This window comes from Malaclemys terrapin, chromosome 6, assembly GCF_027887155.1.
Source record: "Malaclemys terrapin pileata isolate rMalTer1 chromosome 6, rMalTer1.hap1, whole genome shotgun sequence".
Lineage (NCBI taxonomy): Eukaryota > Metazoa > Chordata > Testudines > Emydidae > Malaclemys > Malaclemys terrapin.
In genome coordinates this window covers 132933622-132955012 of record NC_071510.1, presented here as the reverse complement: position 1 = coordinate 132955012, position 21391 = coordinate 132933622, and the positions used below count along the sequence as shown (strand labels likewise).

The 21391-nt window shown below is 53.1% G+C and overlaps 1 protein-coding gene across 1 annotated transcript in view; it reads left to right on the top strand.

Annotated features, from left to right (window-relative positions):
- The first annotated feature begins 9466 nt into the window (after positions 1-9466).
- The window catches only part of LOC128839749 (B-cell differentiation antigen CD72-like), a 41098-nt gene continuing 29173 nt past the window's right edge, over positions 9467-21391 (top strand). The window contains exons 1-2 of the mRNA XM_054032997.1: positions 9467-9551; positions 9648-9746. Of these exons, the coding sequence (XP_053888972.1) occupies positions 9467-9551; positions 9648-9746 (184 nt within the window). The remainder of the gene's footprint in view (positions 9552-9647; positions 9747-21391) is intronic.

The following is a 21391-nucleotide window of genomic DNA, read 5'->3' as shown; positions in this document are numbered from 1 at the left end:
CTCCTCGGGGGCAATGCAGACCGCAGAGTCCAGGGCGCAGCGCATGAGCTGGGACCCAGCGTGCCCGGGCGAGGGCACCGGCTGCGGCATGAGCTTCCGGAGTCAGAGCCTCTCTAGGGAACTCTGCACCACCTTCCTCTTCGACAAGGCTTTCCCCATACGAGAAACCCTCACAGTCTGAGCCCCCCCCCGCCCCCACTGCATCCCCCAACCCCTGCCCCAAGCACAGATTTTATCCCCAAAGGGGAAGAGTGCCAGAGGTTCCATGAAGCCCCCTAGGGGCCGCGCTGTTGCTCTAGATTTGATGGAGAAGGCACCCAGATGCAATGGTGATGGGCAGCAGCAGCCTGGGGGGGGGAGGGGAGAAGGACTCTTTCCCCCACCTCTGTACAGCTCACCAATAAACCCTTAAAATGTTCCCATCACCTTCTCTGGGGAGCCGGTGTGTCGGAGGAGGGGGGACCCCGCATCGATTCCATTGAGCGTATCCATGCACGTCGCTCACCAGCACCCAGGGACGCTATCCCCCACCCAGCCACTGGGGCTCACAGCCCAGCCACACAAGGCCTGGGGTAGCCCCGCATGGAGCATCAGTCCTGCACCCACCTCTCAGCAGCGGGTGAGCGACAGGCCCCGGCCGGGGGCTCCTCCCAGGACAGCCCAGAGCCGGGCAGTAGCTGACCCCCTGTCCCAGGCCTTTTCTGGGGTCAGGCCCCTGCTGGCCGGGGCTGCTGGGCTCACTGGACTCGCCCCGCGCTGCCGGGATGGGCAGGAGCCTGCACCAGAGAGGCTCCTGGGTAGCAGACGAGGGGGCCCCGCCTCACTCATGCAAGGGACGTTCCATTGCCCGTGCGCCGGCAGAGGCTGGAGAGCAGCGGCTGGGGGCGCTGGGCTGGTGCTGGGCAGGGCGAGGCGCTGGTGGGTGACTCTGGCTGTGGGTGTCTGCGTCCGGCTGACTTGCAGTCCCACCCAGAGACAGCTGCAAACGGCAGCAACTGAGGCAGAGCAGAGCCAGGCTGCACTGCAGCATCCCTGTGTCAGAGTGTGACGGTGCTGCCCGTAGGAGCCAGCTGAGGTCACTCAATCAGGGTGAACTGCAAACAGAACAGGGCAGACAAACCCCAAACGCTGGTGGATATTCTAATACTTAGATTTACCAACCAGCCCAAAACAGCCTCTGTATTACCTCACTGGTTACTCAGACGTCCAAACAAGGCAATTCCCTTAAAGTGCCCAGCCTCAGGCCTCCGTCCAGACACACCTGTCAGATATGATGATGATTACTGAAAATCTTCTCTCATCATATAAAAGAAAAGGTTCTTCCAATCCCAAAGGATCAGCCACACACCCAGGTCCAATTATAACTTAGATCTTACCCCAAATACACCCTATAGTCAATTCTTATTAACTAAGCTAAAATTTGTTAAAAAAGAAAAGCGAGAGAGTGTTGGTTAAAAGATCAATATACAGACAGACTTGAATTCAATTCTTGAGGTTCAGATAAATAGCAGAGATGAGCTTGTAGATGCCAAAAGTCCTTTTAGAAATAGTCCAGAGTTATAGTCCAATGTCCATATTCAGGGTCACTCCAGTCAGTGACTGGGGATCTCAATCCTTGCGGTTTTAAGGTTTCCCCCTCTTGAAACCCAAAGCAGATCTGAGATGAAGCAGGATCGTGTCCCAGGGTTTTTATACATTTCCAGCAGCCTTTCGGCCTGAGAAAATAATAGGCTTAACTCTCCTTCTCCCAAACATCCTGGCAATTAGCACAGGGTAATTTATCCATTAAACAGTTCAGATCCAGGTTACCACAACCTTCAAAGAGACATAGAGACAATAATACTATTTCACTCAAGTGTCTTCCTAAATGTTAATATTCCTTTTTTGATCTTTGAATCAAAGCTATAGCAATAGACAAGACTTGTTTGCTTACATCACAAGACCTGAGCAAACATCTCCCCTTCTACCTCTAACAATGCCGGCTGCATTTCCCAGTTCTGTTCATTTACAGATCTCCCTAACCAGTCTCTAAAGTTCAGCCATGGGTCAGGTCAGTCTGGGAGGTAATTAACTCTTTCTGGCCCTGTCACCTTTCAGTGAGATATTATATTACACTCAATGTCACATAGCCCCCAGTCTCCGCCACCGGTGCCATGGCCGGAGCTGCCGGCAGAGCCAGGCGGAGAGCTGTACCTGTAGTGCCGGGGGGAGCCAGGGATGCAGCCCTGGTGAATCCCGGATGAGCACCCGGAAGCCACGTGGCTGGGGATTGAGGCTGCCCTGGCCAGGAGAAAGGCCAATGTGAAGTGGGAGCAATGGAGAAAACTGAGGGTCCTGGTGTCCCTGGGAGAAATGTGCCCCTGCAAGGCAGACGCAGGCTAGAGCCCCAGGCAGACAGGGACAATTGAGGGGTTTGGCCTGGACAGGTGCAAACACTGTGACGCCTCTCAGGGCACCCAGGGCTGAGAGTCGCCTTGTTATCCCTGCCGCTGCCAGCCCGCTGCCACCCCCAGCCTGGCAGCCCTCCAGCCCTCTCCGCCGGGCTGCACCAGCCCTGCCTTTGCCTTGCCGGCAGCCCACAGATCCACCCAGCCCCCACGGCCCTGCAGTGTCGCCTCTGCTCTGTGATCCAGCCCCAATCGCTGCATCCCCCGAGAAATCCAAGATCCCCTGTGCCCAGAGGAGCACTGTGTGACGGTACCTCCTATAAGGCTTTATGGGAATATGACATAACTGGAATATGTTTTGTGCTGCCTGTGCCACGTAACATCTCTCTGTAAAGGTTCTGGTCTATTATATCTATTCATCCTATTGGTACACATTTTGTACTTCAGGTTAAGAATATGGGCTGTGTACTGGCTTGATTTCTAAGTAAGCTTTGGGAGGCATTTGGTCAGCTTCTCTAGGAATCAGAGGGGGAGCCGTGTTAGTCTGGATCTGTAAAAAGCAACAAAGAGTCCTGTGGCACCTTATAGACTAACAGATATTGGAGCATAAGCTTTGGTGGGTGAATACCCAATTCGTCCTTTAGGAAGGAATTCGCCAGGTTAAGTACCCGATCAGGAAACACTTGGGGGAACAATGCATCTTGGAATGCTCCAATCCACATGAGAAGTCTTCCTGGAGACATGCAAGATACCATGTGGACAATGGCGTCGGCCTGTAAAGACTGAGTCATGCAGGGACATGTGACTTGCCCAGGTGACTCCAGAACTCCATCTTGGAGCTGGACTTTGCATAGGAGGGAGGAGGGGGGTCTCCACCCACAAGAGAAAGTCTGCTTAAACCCATGGAGACCCTTCCATTTTGTCTTCAGCTGGCCAAAGATGGAGCCTCCCCACCCCCCAGGATACTTGGAAGAAACTGGAACAAAGGGGTGTGAGTGATTGCTGGACCCAGGCTATAAGGAGATTAGTCTGTAAAAGGGAGCACTCTGGAACAAGTGAGGATCTTATCTGTATTCAGTGTTTGATTAGACATAGTTTTGTGCATTTTATTTTATTTTGCTTGGTGACTTTTACTTTGTTCTGTCTGTTACTACTTGGAACCACTTCAATCCTACTTTCTGTATTTAATAAAATCACTTTTTACTTATTAATTAACTCAGAGTATGTATTAATACCTGGGGGAGCAAACAACTGTGCATATCTCTCTATCAGTGTTCTAGAGGGTGAACAATTTATGAGTTTACCCTGCATAAGCTTTATGCAGGGTAAAACGGATTTATTTGGGTTTAGACCACATTGGGAGTTGGGCATCTGAGTGCTATAGACAAGCACACTTCTGTGAGCTGTTTTCAGACAAACTTGCAGCTTTGGGGCAAGTAATTCAGACCCTGGGTCTGTGTTGGAGCAGACGGGAGTGTCTGGCTCAGCAAGACAGGGTGCTGGAGTCCTGAGCTGGCAGGGAAAACAGGGATAGAAGTAGTCTTGGCACATCAAGTGGCAGCTCCCAAGAGGGTTTCTGTGATCCAGCCGGTCACAGTGTATCCCAGCTTTGCCTTCGCTCCCCCACCCCCACCCCTGTACCACACACAGCGCTGAATTCAGTTACACAAAAAGGGAAAGTATTTAAGAGAACAGCGATTCAAATAGAAACCAGCGGGAGAGATGGGAGCAAACGGTTCCGTACACAACATCAGAAGACGTGTTCTCATGGACCGAACTACCATGAAGAAAATCTGCTGTCAGATCACTGCCTAGGTGAAGGGTGCTGGGATGTCTGCACCTCCAAATGCACCAGACCTGTGCTGTTCACCTAGGGTCCCCACCCCCACCCCGCTATTTACCTCTTCCGGTTAGTGTCTTTCTGCAGTCTCTGCCAGCTCGTCTTTAGCATCTGACTTTGAATGCTAACAGACCCCTATTGTAGGACGTGCAATGCACAATGGTCCACCCTGGAGGTGACTCCCACCCAGTCTGGACTGAAGAACTGTCTCAAGCCATGCGGTCCCAGGCCCACAGGAACGGTCCTACACCCCCAGCCTTGGACCGGTCTCTAGGAGGAGCCCGTCACTGGGACAGACCCCCCGTGGGGGTCTCACTCTTCCTCCAGAGTCAGCTACGTGGTCTCACCACCTCCTAGACTGAGTCTCTGGGGCTCCAGCCCCCCTGCTTCACGCTGTGAGCTCTGCCCAGCGAGTCCAACTGAGACAGACCCCGGGAGAGACGTGTCCACTCTTTAGTGACTGACGCACCCAGCCAGTGTCTGCAGTGAGACTGACAAAGTGGGAATAGTTTGTAATATTTGTATGAAGCCTGTGCGAGCCTCAGTTTCCCCATCTGCTGCATTGTTACCTGGTGTGTGGAAGGGGACTGTTTGCTCTCAGGGCAGGTGAACAGACATAGGTTTGGAACTAGCTGTCTGGGCCTTAATCCCCACATTAGTGGAGCATCTGAGAAGACACGGGCAGATCCAATCGCCAAGACATTGGCGCCTAGCCCCCAACGACCCAGGGGATATGGACTGTCCCACCTCTCCTTAGGGAAACTGAACAATCCCCAGCTGGAGGACAAAGGACTGGGGAGGTATGAGGTGGGGATCAGAGCTGGCAGCTGGGAGGCGCCGGGACTCTCACCTGGAATCTGACAAAAGAGATCAAAGAACATGGGTTCCCTACAGCCTGGCTGGGCGCTGGGCTGATCAGACTGGACGATGCTCCAACCGTCAGTTCTCTGGGCTACCCTAAGGGCTCCCTGTGCTGTGTCCAGGTGACGGACAGACCCGACTGTTCTGGCAGCGCTGGGTGAGGGTCACTGCAGATGCTGGGTGAGGTGCATTAATCCCTGAGGAGTGGACAGGTCTCCATTGGGGTCCGTCTCAGTGGGACTCACTGAGCAGAGCTCACGGGGTGACGCTGAGGGGCTGCAGGCCCAGAGGCCCAGTCTCAGGAGGCGGTGGAGGAAGAGTGAGGGATTTGGCCACTGGCAGGTTCCTCCTAGAGACCGTTCCAAAGCTGAGGCTGTAGCACCGACCCTGTGGATCTGTGACACTCACCCAGCGCTGCCAGAACAGTCGGGTCTGTCAGTCACCTGGACACAGCACAGGGAGCCCTTAGGGGAGCCCAGAGAACTGACGGTTGGAGCGTCGTCCAGTCTGATCAGCCCAGCGCCTGCCAGGCTGTAGTGACTCCATGTTCAGGCTCTGCCTCTCTCTCCATCTGACCTCCTCAGTGAGTTCCCAGAGCCCCCAGTTTCCTCCAAAGGCCACCAGTTATCCCCCCGCACCTCCCACCTTCCCACTCCTCTCTTCTGAGCTGGGGTCTGAGCTCCGCTTCCCCACGGAGAGGGGAGAAATCCTCACCAGCTAACCCTGCTCGTGAGATGCCGCTGAGCTGACCAGAGGGTGCGTCTGGCAGCGTACCTTACACCAGTGCCCTGGAGGCAACACGCTGTCCTGGCTACAGCCCCTTGACCCGGGATAACCACATCCATGCTGGGGCTTTGCCGGCTGTCACCGAGTCCCCGGGCGATGCTCTGGAGCTGCTCCCTACGAAGCCAGTCAGGACTTCGGGGAGCCTCCTCTCCCTCGGAGCAGACTGTCTTCAGGGCAAGCAGCTCACACGGCTTCACCTCCTGGGTCTCTCCTGGAAGCATTCAGCATATGCCCCTCCGTGTGCTTCCCACAGCGAGTCCACCCAGGTGGGGTCCTGGGGAAGCCAGAGGGTCCTGCACCCCCACTCCACAATCAGACGTGACTCTTAGCCAGCCAGTAAAACAGAGGTTTATTAGATGACAGGAACATGGTCTAAAACAGAGCTTGTAGGTACAGAGAACAGGACCCCTTAGGATATCTCCATTAATTTAAAATGGACCTAGCTATCTCCTAGAACTGGAAGGGACCCTGAAAGGTCATCAAGTCCAGCCCCCTGCCTTCACTAACAGGACCAAGTACTGATTTTGCCCCAGATCCCTAAGTGGCCCTCTTAAGGATTGAGCTCATAACCCTGGGTTTAGTAGGCCAATGCTCAAACCACTGAGCTATGCTAGACAATGACCTCTGCACTTCACTCCATGTCCCCAGCCAGCCCCAAACTGACTCACCCTCCAGCCCCTCCTCCTCTGGGCTTTGTTGCTTTCCAGGGCCAGGAGATCACCTGGACTTTGTTCTCCAACACCTTTAGCATCCCCTTGCAGGGGGGGAGAAGGGCCTGGCCATTAGTTGCCAGGAGACAGAGTGTCGGCCATTTATGTGCACTGGCCTTTATCCCACCACCTAGAGACTTAAGAAATGCATAGGGGAAACTGAGGCACCCCTACAGTATTCAGAGGAAACATTAAGAACAGTCCCACTTCGTCACACCAGCACAGCAACATCGGTCGGGGTGACATCCTTGTGCTCTGAGCCGACAGAGCCAGGCTGGCAGAACGGTCAGCGTCGGCCCCAGCCCTCCAGGGCAGTGACTCACAAAGTCTCCAGCTTCAACCACAGACCAAGCCAGAAGCTTCTCTTCCCAGCGCCCTGCCCTCTGCATGGAGCCGGTGCCGGGGCGTAGCTCCCAGGGCAGGGACAGCATTTCCGTCCCTGTCTGAGCAGCACCTTGCACGTGGCCAGGGGGGGCAAATCAATGCTGCAGCTCTTGCCAGACAAGCTGCTCTGCTCTCCCCAGAGTCACCCAGCCAGAGGTCCCTCCCCAGTAACCCCGGTGGGGTCTGGAGCGACTCTGCCTCCGCCAGGCTGGGCATCTCCGTACAGAGCGTGGGGTGAATCGCTCCAGCCCCCCAGCCTGCTCCTGGCCTGGGCCAGGGGCCTTCCCTGTAAGTTCATTAGATCCAGGGGAGGGGTCCGGACTTTCTCTGCTTGGAGCCAGTAAAAGGGAAGTTGGCTCCTGGCGAGAGCCCGTCTGCGCTTGGCCGGCCCCAGCTGCTCAGAGCCCTATGCAAACTTCTGCTTCCTGCGATCCGAGAGATCACTTTTCTTCTGCCACAGAGCGAGTGAGCTAGCACCTCTGCCAGCGCCGCGGGCACAGCCGGTCCCTCCCCAGCCAGCGCCGACTGGGCACAGCCGGTCCCTCCACAGCCAGCGCCGACTGGGCACAGCCGGTCCCTCCACAGCCAGCGCCGCACGGGCACAGCCGGTCCCTCCACAGCCAGCGCTGACTGGGCACAGCCGGTCCCTCCACAGCCAGCGCCGCGGGCACAGCCGGTCCCTCCACAGCCAGCGCCGACTGGGCACAGCCGGTCCCTCCCCAGCCAGCGCCGACTGGGCACAGCCGGTCCCTCCCCAGCCAGCGCCGACTGGGCACAGCCGGTCCCTCCCCAGCCAGCGCCGACTGGGCACAGCCGGTCCCTCCACAGCCAGCGCCGACTGGGCACAGCCGGTCCCTCCACAGCCAGCGCCGACTGGGCACAGCCGGTCCCTCCACAGCCAGCGCCGACTGGGCACAGCCGGTCCCTCCCCAGCCAGCGCCGACTGGGCACAGCCGGTCCCTCCCCAGCCAGCGCCGACTGGGCACAGCCGGTCCCTCCCCAGCCAGCGCCGACTGGGCACAGCCGGTCCCTCCCCAGCCAGCGCCGACTGGGCACAGCCGGTCCCTCCACAGCCAGCGCCGCACGGGCACAGCCGGTCCCTCCACAGCCAGCGCCGACTGGGCACAGCCGGTCCCTCCACAGCCAGCGCCGACTGGGCACAGCCGTCCCCTCCACAGCCAGCGCCGACTGGGCACAGCCGGTCCCTACACAGCCAGCGCCAACTGGGCACAGCCGATCCCTCCCCAGCCAGCGCCGCACGGGCACAGCCGGTCCCTACACAGCCAGCGCCAACTGGGCACAGCCGGTCCCTCCACAGCCAGCGCCGCGGGCACAGCCGGTCCCTCCACAGCCAGCGCCGACTGGGCACAGCCGGTCCCTCCACAGCCAGCGCCGACTGGGCACAGCCGGTCCCTCCCCAGCCAGCGCCGACTGGGCACAGCCGGTCCCTCTCCAGCCAGCGCCGCACGGGCACAGCCGGTCCCTACACAGCCAGCGCCAACTGGGCACAGCCGGTCCCTCCACAGCCAGCGCCGCGGGCACAGCCGGTCCCTCCACAGCCAGCGCCGACTGGGCACAGCCGGTCCCTCCACAGCCAGCGCCGACTGGGCACAGCCGGTCCCTCCCCAGCCAGCGCCGACTGGGCACAGCCGTCCCCTCCACAGCCAGCGCCGACTGGGCACAGCCGGTCCCTACACAGCCAGCGCCAACTGGGCACAGCCGATCCCTCCCCAGCCAGCGCCGCACGGGCACAGCCGGTCCCTACACAGCCAGCGCCAACTGGGCACAGCCGGTCCCTCCACAGCCAGCGCTGACTGGGCACAGCCGGTCCCTCCACAGCCAGCGCCGCACGGGCACAGCCGGTCCCTCCACAGCCAGCGCCGACTGGGCACAGCCGGTCCCTCCACAGCCAGCGCCGACTGGGCACAGCCGGTCCCTCCCCAGCCAGCGCCGACTGGGCACAGCCGTCCCCTCCACAGCCAGCGCCGACTGGGCACAGCCGGTCCCTACACAGCCAGCGCCAACTGGGCACAGCCGATCCCTCCCCAGCCAGCGCCGCACGGGCACAGCCGGTCCCTACACAGCCAGCGCCAACTGGGCACAGCCGGTCCCTCCACAGCCAGCGCCGCACGGGCACAGCCGGTCCCTCCACAGCCAGCGCCGACTGGGCACAGCCGGTCCCTCCACAGCCAGCGCCGACTGGGCACAGCCGGTCCCTCCCCAGCCAGCGCCGACTGGGCACAGCCGGTCCCTCCACAGCCAGCGCCGACTGGGCACAGCCGGTCCCTCCCCAGCCAGCGCCGACTGGGCACAGCCGGTCCCTCCCCAGCCAGCGCCGACTGGGCACAGCCGGTCCCTACACAGCCAGCGCCGACTGGGCACAGCCGGTCCCTCCACAGCCAGCGCCGACTGGGCACAGCTGGTTTCTCCCCATCCAGCGCCGCACAGGCACTGCCGGCCCCTCCCCAGTGAGCCCTGTGGGCGCAGCCGGCTCCCAGATGGCCCAGAGCGTCGTTTATGCCGACCTGAGGTTCGTGAAGGCCCCTCGGGGGAACAGCACGTGCTCCAGGTCTCAGGAGGCAGGTAAGAGCTGACGTGCCCCCTGCGTGGTGCCAACCCCTGCCCTGAGCCAGGCCTGCCCACTAACCAGCGCCCCCTCCTGTCTGCCCCTCTCTGCAGCGCTCGCAGAGGAGGACGATGCGGAGCTCACCTACGAGAACATCCGGCTGGCCCAGACTGGGGAGGTGAAGCAGGGGCAAGGGGCGGAGCAGAGCAAAGGTCAGTGTGTGGCTGTTCCCCCCACCCCCAGCCCAGGGGTCCTGGGGGGAGCAAGCCGGGCAGGTACCCAGGGCCTCCCGCTCCCTTTGCGGGGACCCTGCCGCGTCCCCAGGCCTGGCACACAGAGCGAGCGGGATCGCTTGGTAAGCTGGGCCCAGGCAAACAGCGGCAGAGCCCTCCCCTTGGGGAGCAGGACCGCAGCCGGCGGGCAGAGCGGGGCTGTGTCCGGGGAGCAGCGACTCGGGAGGGGAGTTGGGGGTCACAGTGGATGGACGGAAGACGAGTGCCCAGCGTGATGCTGAGGCACAAGGGGCTAACGCGACCCTGGGGTGCACAGACAGGGGAGCAGGTTGGGGGGTAACCTCTGTACATGGCGTTGGTGAGGCCGACCCGGGATCTTGCGCCCAGCTCTGGGGGCTGCGTTCGATAGAAAGCTGGCTAGATTGTCGGGCTCAACGGGTAGTGATCAACAGCTCCATGTCTAGTTGGCAGCCGGTTTCAAGCGAAGTGCCCCAAGGGTTGGTCCTGGGGCCGGTTTTGTTCAATATCTTCATTAATGATCTGGAGGATGGCATGGACTGCACTCTCAGCAAGTTTGCAGATGACACTAAACTGGGAGGAGTGGTAGATACGCTGGAGGGCAGGGATAGGATACAGAGGGACCTAGACAAATTAGAGGATTGGGCCAAAAGAAACCTGATGAGGTTCAACAAGGACAAGTGCAGAGTCCTGCACTTAGGACGGAAGAATCCCATGCACTGCTACAGACTAGAGACCGAGTGGCTAGGCAGCAATTCTGCAGAAAAGGACCTGGGGATTACAGTGGATGAGAAGCTGGATAGGAGTGAGCAGTGTGCCCTTGTTGCCAAGAAGGATAACGGCATATTGGGCTGCATCAGTAGGAGCATTGCCAGCAGATCGAGGGACGTGATTATTCCCCTCTATTCGGCATTGGTGAGGCCACATCTGGAATCCAGTTTTGAGCCCCACACTACAAGAAGGATGTGGAAAAATTGGAAGAGTCCAGCGGAGGGCAACAAAAATGATCAGGGGGCTGGAGCACATGACTTACGAGGGGAGGCTGAGGGAACTGGGGTTAGAGGATGCTGGGGGCCGGGAAGCATCACAGCAATGACTGGAGGGCTGGAGGAAACTCCAGGGAGCGAGCGAGACCCCGTCCGGCAGCAGCTGGCCAGGTGATGTTCTCAGGGTCTGACACCGGCCCAGCCAGAGTCCCGGTGCTGAAGGGCTCCTCGGTCTAGCCGGGACAGACAGGACAAGAGCCCAGGGCTGGCAGCTGGAGTCAGACAAATGCCAGTTCGGAACCATCCCACGTTTAAGGCTGAGGGTCGTTGACCCTTGGCACAGCCAGCCAGGGGCTGTGGGGGGTTCACCGTCTTCTGGTGGCATCAGCCCCAGCCTGGCGACCGTCTGGAGCATGCGTTAGTCAGACCCGTCCCTGGGCTCAGTCCAGGGAGCTGGGTGCGAGCCCATGACCTGAGCTCTAACTCTAGGACCCCCCTGCTGTGCTGGCTCACCCCCCCCCCCCGCTCCTGAGGGGACCTTACCCAGGTGGCTGTGCCCTGAGGGGCCCCCCCTTAGCATGACCCCCAAGCCTTCAGCCGAGCTCTGCAGGGCTTGGGTCCCGGGGGCTCTGGGGAGGAGAGCCGCTCGCCATCACACCCTGCAGCAGTGCCTATGGGAACTGATCCCTGCCAGGAAAGCGCTGAACCACCATGGCCGACTAGGGGTCTGGCCCCAGGCACAGGTTTGCACAGCCTGCCCCACTCCCCGCCGCTGGGGCACTTTATTCACAAAAGGAAAAAGATAGAGATGAGAGCTAGAATTGGTTAAATGGAATCAATTACATACAGTAATGGCAAAGTTCTTGGTTCAGGCTTGTAGCAGCGATGGAATAAACTGCAGGTTCAAATCAAGTCTCTGGAACATCCCCAGCTGGGATGGGTCATTCAGTCCTTTGTTCAGAGTTTCCGTTTGTAGCAAAGTCCCTCCAGAGGTCAGAAGCAGGATTGAAGACAAGATGGAGGAGTTTCTAGGGCCTTTTATATCCTCTGCCCATGGAAGGACACCCCTTTGTTCTGTTAGCATGGGGGCTGGTTAAAGTTCACAAGATGGAGTTACTGTGGCTCACTTAGACCCAGAGCAGGGAGGTTTCATCGGCACTTATGGCCTTCCACGCCCCCAAGTTATCTGGTAACTATGTCTAGTGATGCCAAGAAGGGGGATCCAGGGGATATCATGTACTTAGATTTTCAGAAAGCCTGTGATGAGGTCCCTCAGCAAAGGCTCTTAAGCAAAGTAAGATGAGAAGAGGGAAGAATCATAGAATATCAGGTACCACTGAGAACAGTCTAGATCCATCCTCTTTGGAACCCCCTTTCAGGTAGTTGAAAGCTGCTATCAAATCCCTCCTCATTCTGCTCTTCTGCAGACTAAACAATCCCAGTTCCCTCAGCCTCTCCTCATAAGTCATGTGCTCCAGCCCCCTAATCAGTTTTGTTGCCCTCTGCTAGACTCTTCCAATTTTTCCACATCCTTTTGTAGTGTGGGGCCCAAAACTGGACACAGTACTCCAGATGAGGCCTCACCAATGTCGAATAGAGGGGAATGATCACGTCCCTCCATCTGCTGGCAATGCCCCTACTTATACTGCCCAAAATGCCGTTAGCCTTCTTGGCAACAAGGGCACACTGTTGACTCATATCCAGCATCTCGTCCACTGTGACCCCTAGGTCCTTTTCTACAGAACTGCTGCTTAGCCACTCGGTCCCTAGTCTGTAGCAGTGCATGGGATTCTTCCGTCCTAAGTGCAGGACTCTGCACTTGTCCTTGTTGAACCTCATCAGGTTTCTTTTGGCCCAATCCTCTAATTTGTCTCGGTCCCTCTGTATCCTATCCCTACCCTCCAGCGTATCTACCACTCCTCCCAGTTTAGTGTCATCTGCAAACTTGCTGAGAGTGCAGTCCACACCATCCTCCAGATCATTAATGAAGATATTGAACAAAACCGGCCCCAGGACCGACCCTTGGGGCACTCTGCTTGAAACCGGGTGCCGACTAGACATGGAGTCATTGATCACTACCTGTTGAGCCCGACGATCTAGCCAGCTTTCTATCCACCTTACAGTCCATTCATCCAGCCCATACTTCTTTAACTTGCCGGCAAGAATACTGTGGGAGACTGTATCAAAAGCTTTACTAAAGTCAAGGAATAACACATCCACTGCTTTCCCCTCATCCACAGAGCCAGTTATCTCCTCATAGAAGGCAATTAGGTTAGTCAGGCATGACTTGCCCTTGGTGAATCCATGCTGACTGTTCCTGATCACTTTCCTCTCCTCTCCTCTAAGTGCTTCAGAATTGATTCCTTCAGGACCTGCTCCATGATTAATCATAACCAGCAAATCATAACCTTCCCATAGGGTTATCCTGTGGCTTTCTTTTGTAAAATTAAGTTCTCTCTTTCCCCTGAAGGAGCAAACCCTGATTTCTCTTGCTTAACAGAATTCACTGGCTGATGGGGTGGGCTCCCTTTGCTAACAGCTATTGGCAAGTCTTTCTTCTCCTGTCAGCCAGGTAATTTGCATCAACACAGACAGGAGCCTGTTCACCAGTTTCAGATTCTTAACTGCTACATGGAATCAGATGTTAATTCCACTGAGAGCCTACAAGTCAGATCCCAGGTGTCCAGAGATGAGTTTACCCGCCCTCCCCTGCATTCTCCAGAGATTAACTGCCCAGCTGTTCTGCTCTGCAGACCCAGCTGCCCAGTCTTCCCTCTGAACCAGAGACACAGACTGTTCACTCACAGAATCTGCCTGGAGACATTTCTGTCCCCACAACATTGTCTTCCCAACAAGCTGGGCAAGCACAGCCACTTGGTCATAGGGCTGTTCAACTTTCTTAACAATTTTCATTCCATCTGAGACCTTCTCAAAGCTACCCACACTGGATCTTTTAAAAGGGAAGTCAGTGGATCCATTCACCACAGACAATTTCTGGCTGTTAGGAACTGAAACTTTCTTGACTGAATCACTTTCACACCCTTCAGTTGCAGGGAACTGCTTGCACCGATTACTACGAGGATTTCTTTCCCCAGGAGCTTTTCTAAGTAACAATTCACCCCTTTCAGAAATTCTGCCCTTACCCTCTTCACCTAGGGCTTGCTCTAAAGAAACACTTTCCTGAGCCACGACAGACTCTTCCTGGGTGTCACTTACATCCAGGATCACCTTTGGCCCATCAGGCGGATTCCTACACAATCCCCTTTTAGGCAAATGCATAGACTTCCTAGATAAAAGGTTAGAGGTACTCTCCTTCCCTCTGCAACTTTCCTCACAGTCACTGGCAGCATGCAGGTTACCAGGCTCAGCACACACAGGCTTAGGAATCATTTCCTCCTTGTTGCAAGTCTCCAAACTGTTAATGGGTAACACAATCCGCTCACCATTCTGCTCTCCCTATGCCCTGGCTAGGGTATCACCCTGATTAGGCAGAGTTGCTACATCCTTTCCCAGCAACACACTAGCAACAGGCAAAGAAACGGTACCAGGAATCATTTGATTCCTGGGATTTTGCTAAGACACTAACTGGATGCAACCTAGTTCCAGTGCCATTCTCCCCAGCAGATGCAAACTTAGGACCATTCCCTTCCTGGGCTTTAGTTGAATCCAGAACCAACTCTGAGACAACCATCACAGGCTGAAAGGCCCCTTCTGTCTGCTCCACAGACAAAGAAGAGCTGGAGAAACCTTCCCCTTTACCAGACACACAGTTTGGGACCTCATTTTCCATGTCCTAGCACATGGCTGTTCGCAGACAACTGCTTGGAGACTGGGGTAGCTCCCCCAAGGGCCAAGTCAATACCCTTGACAGACACAGGCACTTTTCCTTCACTGTCCCCAATTCTCCACACAGGAAACAGGTAAGGGATAGGGACACTCATCTTCCACTCTCCTGGCCTTCCCAAACTGCTGACTAGATAAAGCCATTGGCTCCCAAGGCTGCCTAGGCTCCTCCAAACCTTCCTTACCAGGCACACGGCCACTCCCCACAGATACACTGCTCTTCTCACTACACTGAGCTACTGCCAGCAAATCACAGTGACCCTTTCCAGGTTCACTTTTACAAGCTGTACTTGCCAACAATCCATCACCCATCCAAAATCTCCCCTTTCCTTCCTCAGTTACGGCTTCAACCTGATCCTCCACTTTAATCTGCTTGTAGGGAGACGACGACTCACCGGTGCGGCGCCTCCTGCTGGTTGTCTCGGGAATTAGCTCTTCCAGCCCGGAGCGCCCTCTGCAGGCCAGTGTCTCGCCTGCCACTGGCCCCATGTCCCTCCCAGACCCCAGTGCCCCTTTCATAGAATCATAGAATATCAGGGTTGGAAGGGACCTCAGGAGGTATCTAGTCCAACCCCCTGCTCAAAGCAGGACCAATTCCCAACTAAATCATCCCAGCCAGGGCTTTGTCAAGCCGGGCCTTAAAAATCTCTAAGGAAGGAGATTCCACCACCTCCCTAGGTAACCCATTCCAGTGCTTCACCACCCTCCTAGTGAAATAGTGTTTCCTAATATCCAACCTAAACCTCCCCCCATGGACTTGTGCTTGTCCAGCTTTTCTAAATAGTCCTGAACCACTTCTTTCTCCACAGAGGGCTGGTCACCTCCTCCCCATGCTGTGCTGCCCAGTGCAGCAGTCTGGGAGCTGACCTTGTGTGACGATGCGGGACCCAACTTAGAGTGCCAATTCAGGACAAATTGCTAAAACAGGGCAGTCACAGCCCAAGGCTGGGGTTTTTCCACCTCTAAGGCAAACCAAACCAGCCAGACAAAGAGGACTTCAGTCTCACCCCACTGGCTAACCACAAGTCACACAAGCAATTCCCTTAGACACTCCAGTTTCCCAGTATTACCACCAGTGCCACTCGTTATGGGGACAAATGGTTATGAAAACCAATAACCCAGTAAAAGAAAAAAGGTTCTCTCGATCCCAAAGGACCAAGCCCCAGACCCAGGTCAATATACAAATCAGATCTTGCCCACAAATCACGCTGTTGCCAATCCTTTAGAATCTAAAATCTAAAGGTTTATTCATAAAAGGAAAAAGATATAGATGAGAGTTAGAATTGGTTAAATGGAATCAATTACATACAGTAATGGCAAAGTTCTTGGTTCAGGCATGTAGTCGTGATAGAATAAACTGCAGGTTCAAATTAAGTCTCTGGAACATCCCCAGCTGGGATGGGTCATTCAGTCCTTTGTTCAGAGCTTCAGTTTGTAGCAAAGTCTCTCCAGAGGTAAGAAGCAGGATTGAAGACAAAATGGAGATGAGGCATCAGCCTTATATAGTCTTTTCCAGGTGTAAGAACCTCTTTGTTCTTACTGTGGAAAATTACAGCAAAATGGAGTCTGCAGTCACATGGGCCAGTTCCTGCATACTTTGCTGAGTCACAAGGCATATTTGCCTTCTCTCAATGGGTTCATTGTTTAGCTGATGGTCCTTAATGGGCTATCAAGCAGGCTAGGCCGAGCTGACACCAACTTGTCTGGGATGTCACCCAGCAGCATAGCATCAGTTTGCCATACAGACAGTATAGAGCCAATATTCATAACTTCAACTACAAAATTGATACACACATATAGACAGCATAATCATAACCAGTAAACCATAACCTTGTCTTAGACACCTCATTTGACCCCCTTTATACAAGATTTGGGTGGCACTACAGGACCTTGGTTGCAACAATGATCTATATGATCCCTGATTATATCAATAACATCACACCTTGTCTGTGAAGATAGGGGCAAAAAAAGCATTGAGTACATTAGCTTTTTCCACATCCTCTGTCACTAGGTTGTCTCCCTCATTCACTAAGGGACCCACACTTTCCTTGACTTTCTTCTTGTTGCTAACATACCTGAAGAAACCCTTCTTGTTACTCTTAACATCTCTTGCTAGTTGCAACACCAAGTGTGATTTGGCCTTCCTGATTTCACTCCTGCATGCCTGAGCAATATTTTTATACTCCTCCCTGGTCATTTGTCCAATCTTCCACTTCTTGTAAGCTTCTTTTTTGTGTTTAAGATCAGCAAGGATTTCACTGTTTAGCCAAGCTGGTCGCCTGCCATATTTACTATTCTTTCTACACATCGGGAGGGTTTGTTCCTGCAACCGCAATAAGGATTCTTTAAAATACAGCCAGCCCTCCTGGACTCCTTTCCCCGTCATGTTATTCTCCCAGGGGATCCTGCCCATCTGTTCCCTGAGGGAGTCAAAGTCTGCTTTTCTGAAGTCCAGGGTCTGTATTCTGCTGCTCTCCTTTCTTCCTTGTGTCAGGATCCTGAACTCGACCATCTCATGGTCACTGCCTCCCAGGTTCCCAACCACTTTTGCTTCCCCTACTAATTCTTCCCGGTTTGTGACCAGCAGGTCAAGAAGAGCTCTGTCCCTAGCTGGTTCCTCCAGCACTTGCACCAGGAAATTGTCCCCTACACTTTCCAAAAACTTCCTGGATTGTCTGTGCACCGCTGTATTGCTGTCCCAGCAGATATCAGGGTGATTAAAACAACAAGGAGTCTGGTGGCACCTTAAAGACTAACAGATTTATTTGGGCATAAGCTTTCGTGAGTAAAAACCTCACTTCTTCGGATGCATAGAGTGAAAGTTCCAGATGCAGGCATTATATACTGACACTTGGAGAGCAGGGAGTTACTTCACAAGTGGAGAACCAGTGTTGACAGGGCCAATTCAATCAGGGTGGATGTAGTCCACTCCCAATAATAGATGAGGAGGTGTCAATTCCAGGAGAGGAAAAGCTGCTTCTGTAATGAGCCAGCCACTCCCAGTCCCTATTCAAGCCCAAATTAATGGTGTTGAATTTGCAAATGAATTTTAGTTCTGCTGTTTCTCTTTGAAGTCTGTTTCTGAAGTTTTTTTGTTCAATGATAGTGACTTTTAAATCTGTAATAGAATGACCAGGGAGATTGAAGTGTTCACTTACTGGCTTATGTATGTTACCATTCCTGATGTCCGATTTGTGTCCATTTATTCTTTTGCGGAGGGACTGTCCGGTTTGGCCAATGTACAAGGCAGAGGGGTATTGCTGGCACATGATGGCATATATAACATTAGTGGATGTGCAGGTGAATGAGCCCTTGATGGTGTGGCTGATGTGGTTGGGTCCTCTGATGCTGTTGCCAGAGTAGATATGGGGACAGAGTAGGCAACGAGGTTTGCTACAGGGATTGGTTCCTGGGTTGGTGTTTCTGTGGTGTGGTGTGTAGTTGCTGGTGAGTATTTGCTTCAGGTTGGGGGCTGTCTGTAAGCGAGGACTGGCCTGCCTCCCAAGGTCTGTGAGAGTGAGGGATCATTTTCCAGGATAGGTTGTAGATCGTGGATAATGCGCTGGAGAGGTTTTAGCTGGGGGCTGTATGTGATGGCCAGTGGTGTTCTGTTATTGTCCTTGTTGGGCCTGTCCTGTAGTAGGTGATTTCTGGGTTTTTGTAGATACAGACTAACATGGCTACCCCCTGATACTTGACAGGGTGATTAAAGTCTCCCATGAGAACCAGGGCCTGTGATCTAGTAACTTCTGTTAGTTGTCGAAAGAAAACCTCGTCCACCTCATCCCCCTGGTCTGGTGGTCTATAGCAGACTCCAACCACGACATCACCCTTGTTAAAAATAAATAAAAATAAATAAATATAAAGTAAATTAATGGAGATATCCCATCTCCTAGAACTGGAAGGGACCTTGAAAGGTCCCTCCGCTGGACTCTTTCCAATGTTTCCACATCCTTCTTGTAGTGTGGGGCCCAGAACTGGACACAGTATTCCAGATGAGGCCTCACCAATGTCGAATAAAGGGGAACGATCACGTTCCTCGATCTACAGCCCTTTTATAAGGCGAGCTGTGGCCTGACTGGGGTGTGGCCCCAGCTGTGGCCGCTTCCCCAGTCAGCCCAGCCTTTTTCAGGAGCAGGGCAACTACCCTGCTACACTACTCCTGAGAAACATTTTCCCGACCAATGAGATCTTTCTGCGCTTGAGCTAATTCCAGATTCACGTCTGAGACATTAGACAGACATTCAGACACTTCGTTCACAGACAAACAGCTATTTCCCCACCGGTTAGAACCCCCCTCCACCTGGTCATAGCATAATGGGTTAATACAGAAATAAAGAAAACTGCTCAGAGCAGCATTTCCCAAACTTTTTTGGCCACAGAACACTTTTTAGCCTTTTTACGGAACACTTATAATATTATTTTGTAGTCGTTTGGTTTTCAAATAAAAAATTGCATTATTTATGCTCAAATATATTTTATTTTATAAAACAAAGCAAAAAATACAAATTTAAAATAACTTGAACTAACAATTTCTAACTGGAAAGCGCGTATAAAGTCGTACAAAAATCAAGTGCAAGAGTCAAAATTAAAAACAGTGTTCTACTTTAAAAAAACTGTTTTTATATATACACAAACACCTAACAGATTAGATTTTTACTAGGAAAAATCTATTTTTATGAACAGAAATACAAATTTGGATTTATTGGGATTGGTGTTTCTGCGTTTTTCTATCACAAATTCGCTTAATATTAGGAATAATGCTGGAAAGTTGAATCCTCATGTCAGGCGCAGCATCAGGTCTATTCCTATATTTGGTTTTTGTTAGAACATAAGAACATAAGAACGGCCGTACTGGGTCAGACCAAAGGTCCATCTAGCCCAGTATCCTGTCTACCGACAGTGGCCAGTGCCACGTGCCCCAGAGGGAGTGAACCTAACAGGTAATGATCAAGTGATCTCTCTCCTGCCATCCATCTCCACCCTCTGACAAACAGAGGCTAGGGACACCATTCCTTACCCAGCCTGGCTAATAGCCATTAATGGACTTAACCTCCATGAATTATCCAGTTCTCTTTTAAACGCTGTTATAGTCCTAGCCTTCACAACCTCCTCAGGCAAGGAGTTCCACAAGTTGACTGTGCGCTGTGTGAAGAACTTCCTTTTATTTGTTTTAAACCTGCTGCCCATTAATTTCATTTGGTGGCCCCTAGTTCTTGTATTATGGGAACAAGTATTTACTTATTTACTTTCTCTATATCACTCATGATTTTATATACCTCTATCATAGCCCCCCTTAGTTGCCACTTTTCCAAGCTGAAAAGTCCTAGCCTCTTTAATATCTCCTCATGTGGGACCCGTTCCAAACCCCTAATCATTTTAGTTGCCCTTCTCGGAACTTTTTCTAATGCCAGTATATCTTTTTTGAGATGAGGAGACCACATCTGTACGCAGTATTCGAGATGGGGCGTACCATGGATTTATATAAGGGCAATAATATATTCTCCGTCTTATTCTCTATCCCCTTTTTAATAATATATGCATCCGAAGAAGTGGGCTGTAGTCCACGAAAGCTTATGCTCTAATAAATTTGTTAGTCTCTAAGGTGCCACAAGTACTCCTGTTCTTCTTTTTGCGGATACAGACTAACACGGCTGTTACTCTGAAACCCCTTTTTAATGATTCCTAACATCCTGTTTGCTTTTTTGACTGCCGCTGCACACTGCGTGGACATCTTCAGAGAACTATCCATAGATTCATAGATTATAGGACTGGAAGGGACCTCGAGAGGTCATCGAGTCCAGTCCCCTGCCTGCATGGCAGGACCAAATACTGCCTAGACCATCCCTAATAGACATTTATCTAACCTACTCTTAAATATCTCCAGAGACGGAGATTCCACAACCTCCCTAGGCAATTTGTTCCAGTGTTTAACCACCCTGACAGTTAGGAACTTTTTCCTAATGTCCAACCTAGACCTCCCTTGCTGCAGTTTAAACCCATTGTTTCTGGTTCTATCCTTAGAGGCGAAGGTGAACAAGTTCTCTCCCTCCTCCTTATGACACCCTTTTAGATACCTGAAAACTGCTATCATGTCCCCTCTCAGTCTTCTCTTTTCCAAACTAAACAAACCCAGTTCTTTCAGCCTTCCTTCATAGGTCATGTTCTCAAGACCTTTAATCATTCTTGTTGCTCTTCTTTGGACCCTTTCCAATTTCTCTACATCTTTTTTAAAATGCGGCGCCCAGAACTGGACACAATACTCCAGCTGAGGCCTAACCAGAGCAGAGTAGAGCGGAAGAATGACTTCTCGTGTCTTGCTCACAACACACCTGTTAATGCATCCCAGAATCATGTTTGCTTTTTTTGCAACAGCATCACACTGTTGACTCATATTTAGCTTGTGGTCCACTATAACCCCTAGATCCCTTTCTGCCGTACTCCTTCCTAGACAGTCTTTTCCCATTCTGTATGTGTGAAATTGATTTTTCCTTCCTAAGTGGAGCACTTTGCATTTGTCTTTGTTAAACTTCATCCTGTTTAACTCAGACCATTTCTCCAATTTGTCCAGATCATTTTGAATTATGACCCTGTCCTCCAAAGTAGTTGCAATCCCTCCCAGTTTGGTATCATCCGCAAACTTAATAAGCGTACTTTCTATGCCAATATCTAAGTCGTTGATGAAGATATTGAACAGAGCCGGTCCCAAAACAGACCCCTGCGGTACCCCACTCGTTACGCCTTTCCAGCAGGATTGGGAACCATTAATAACAACTC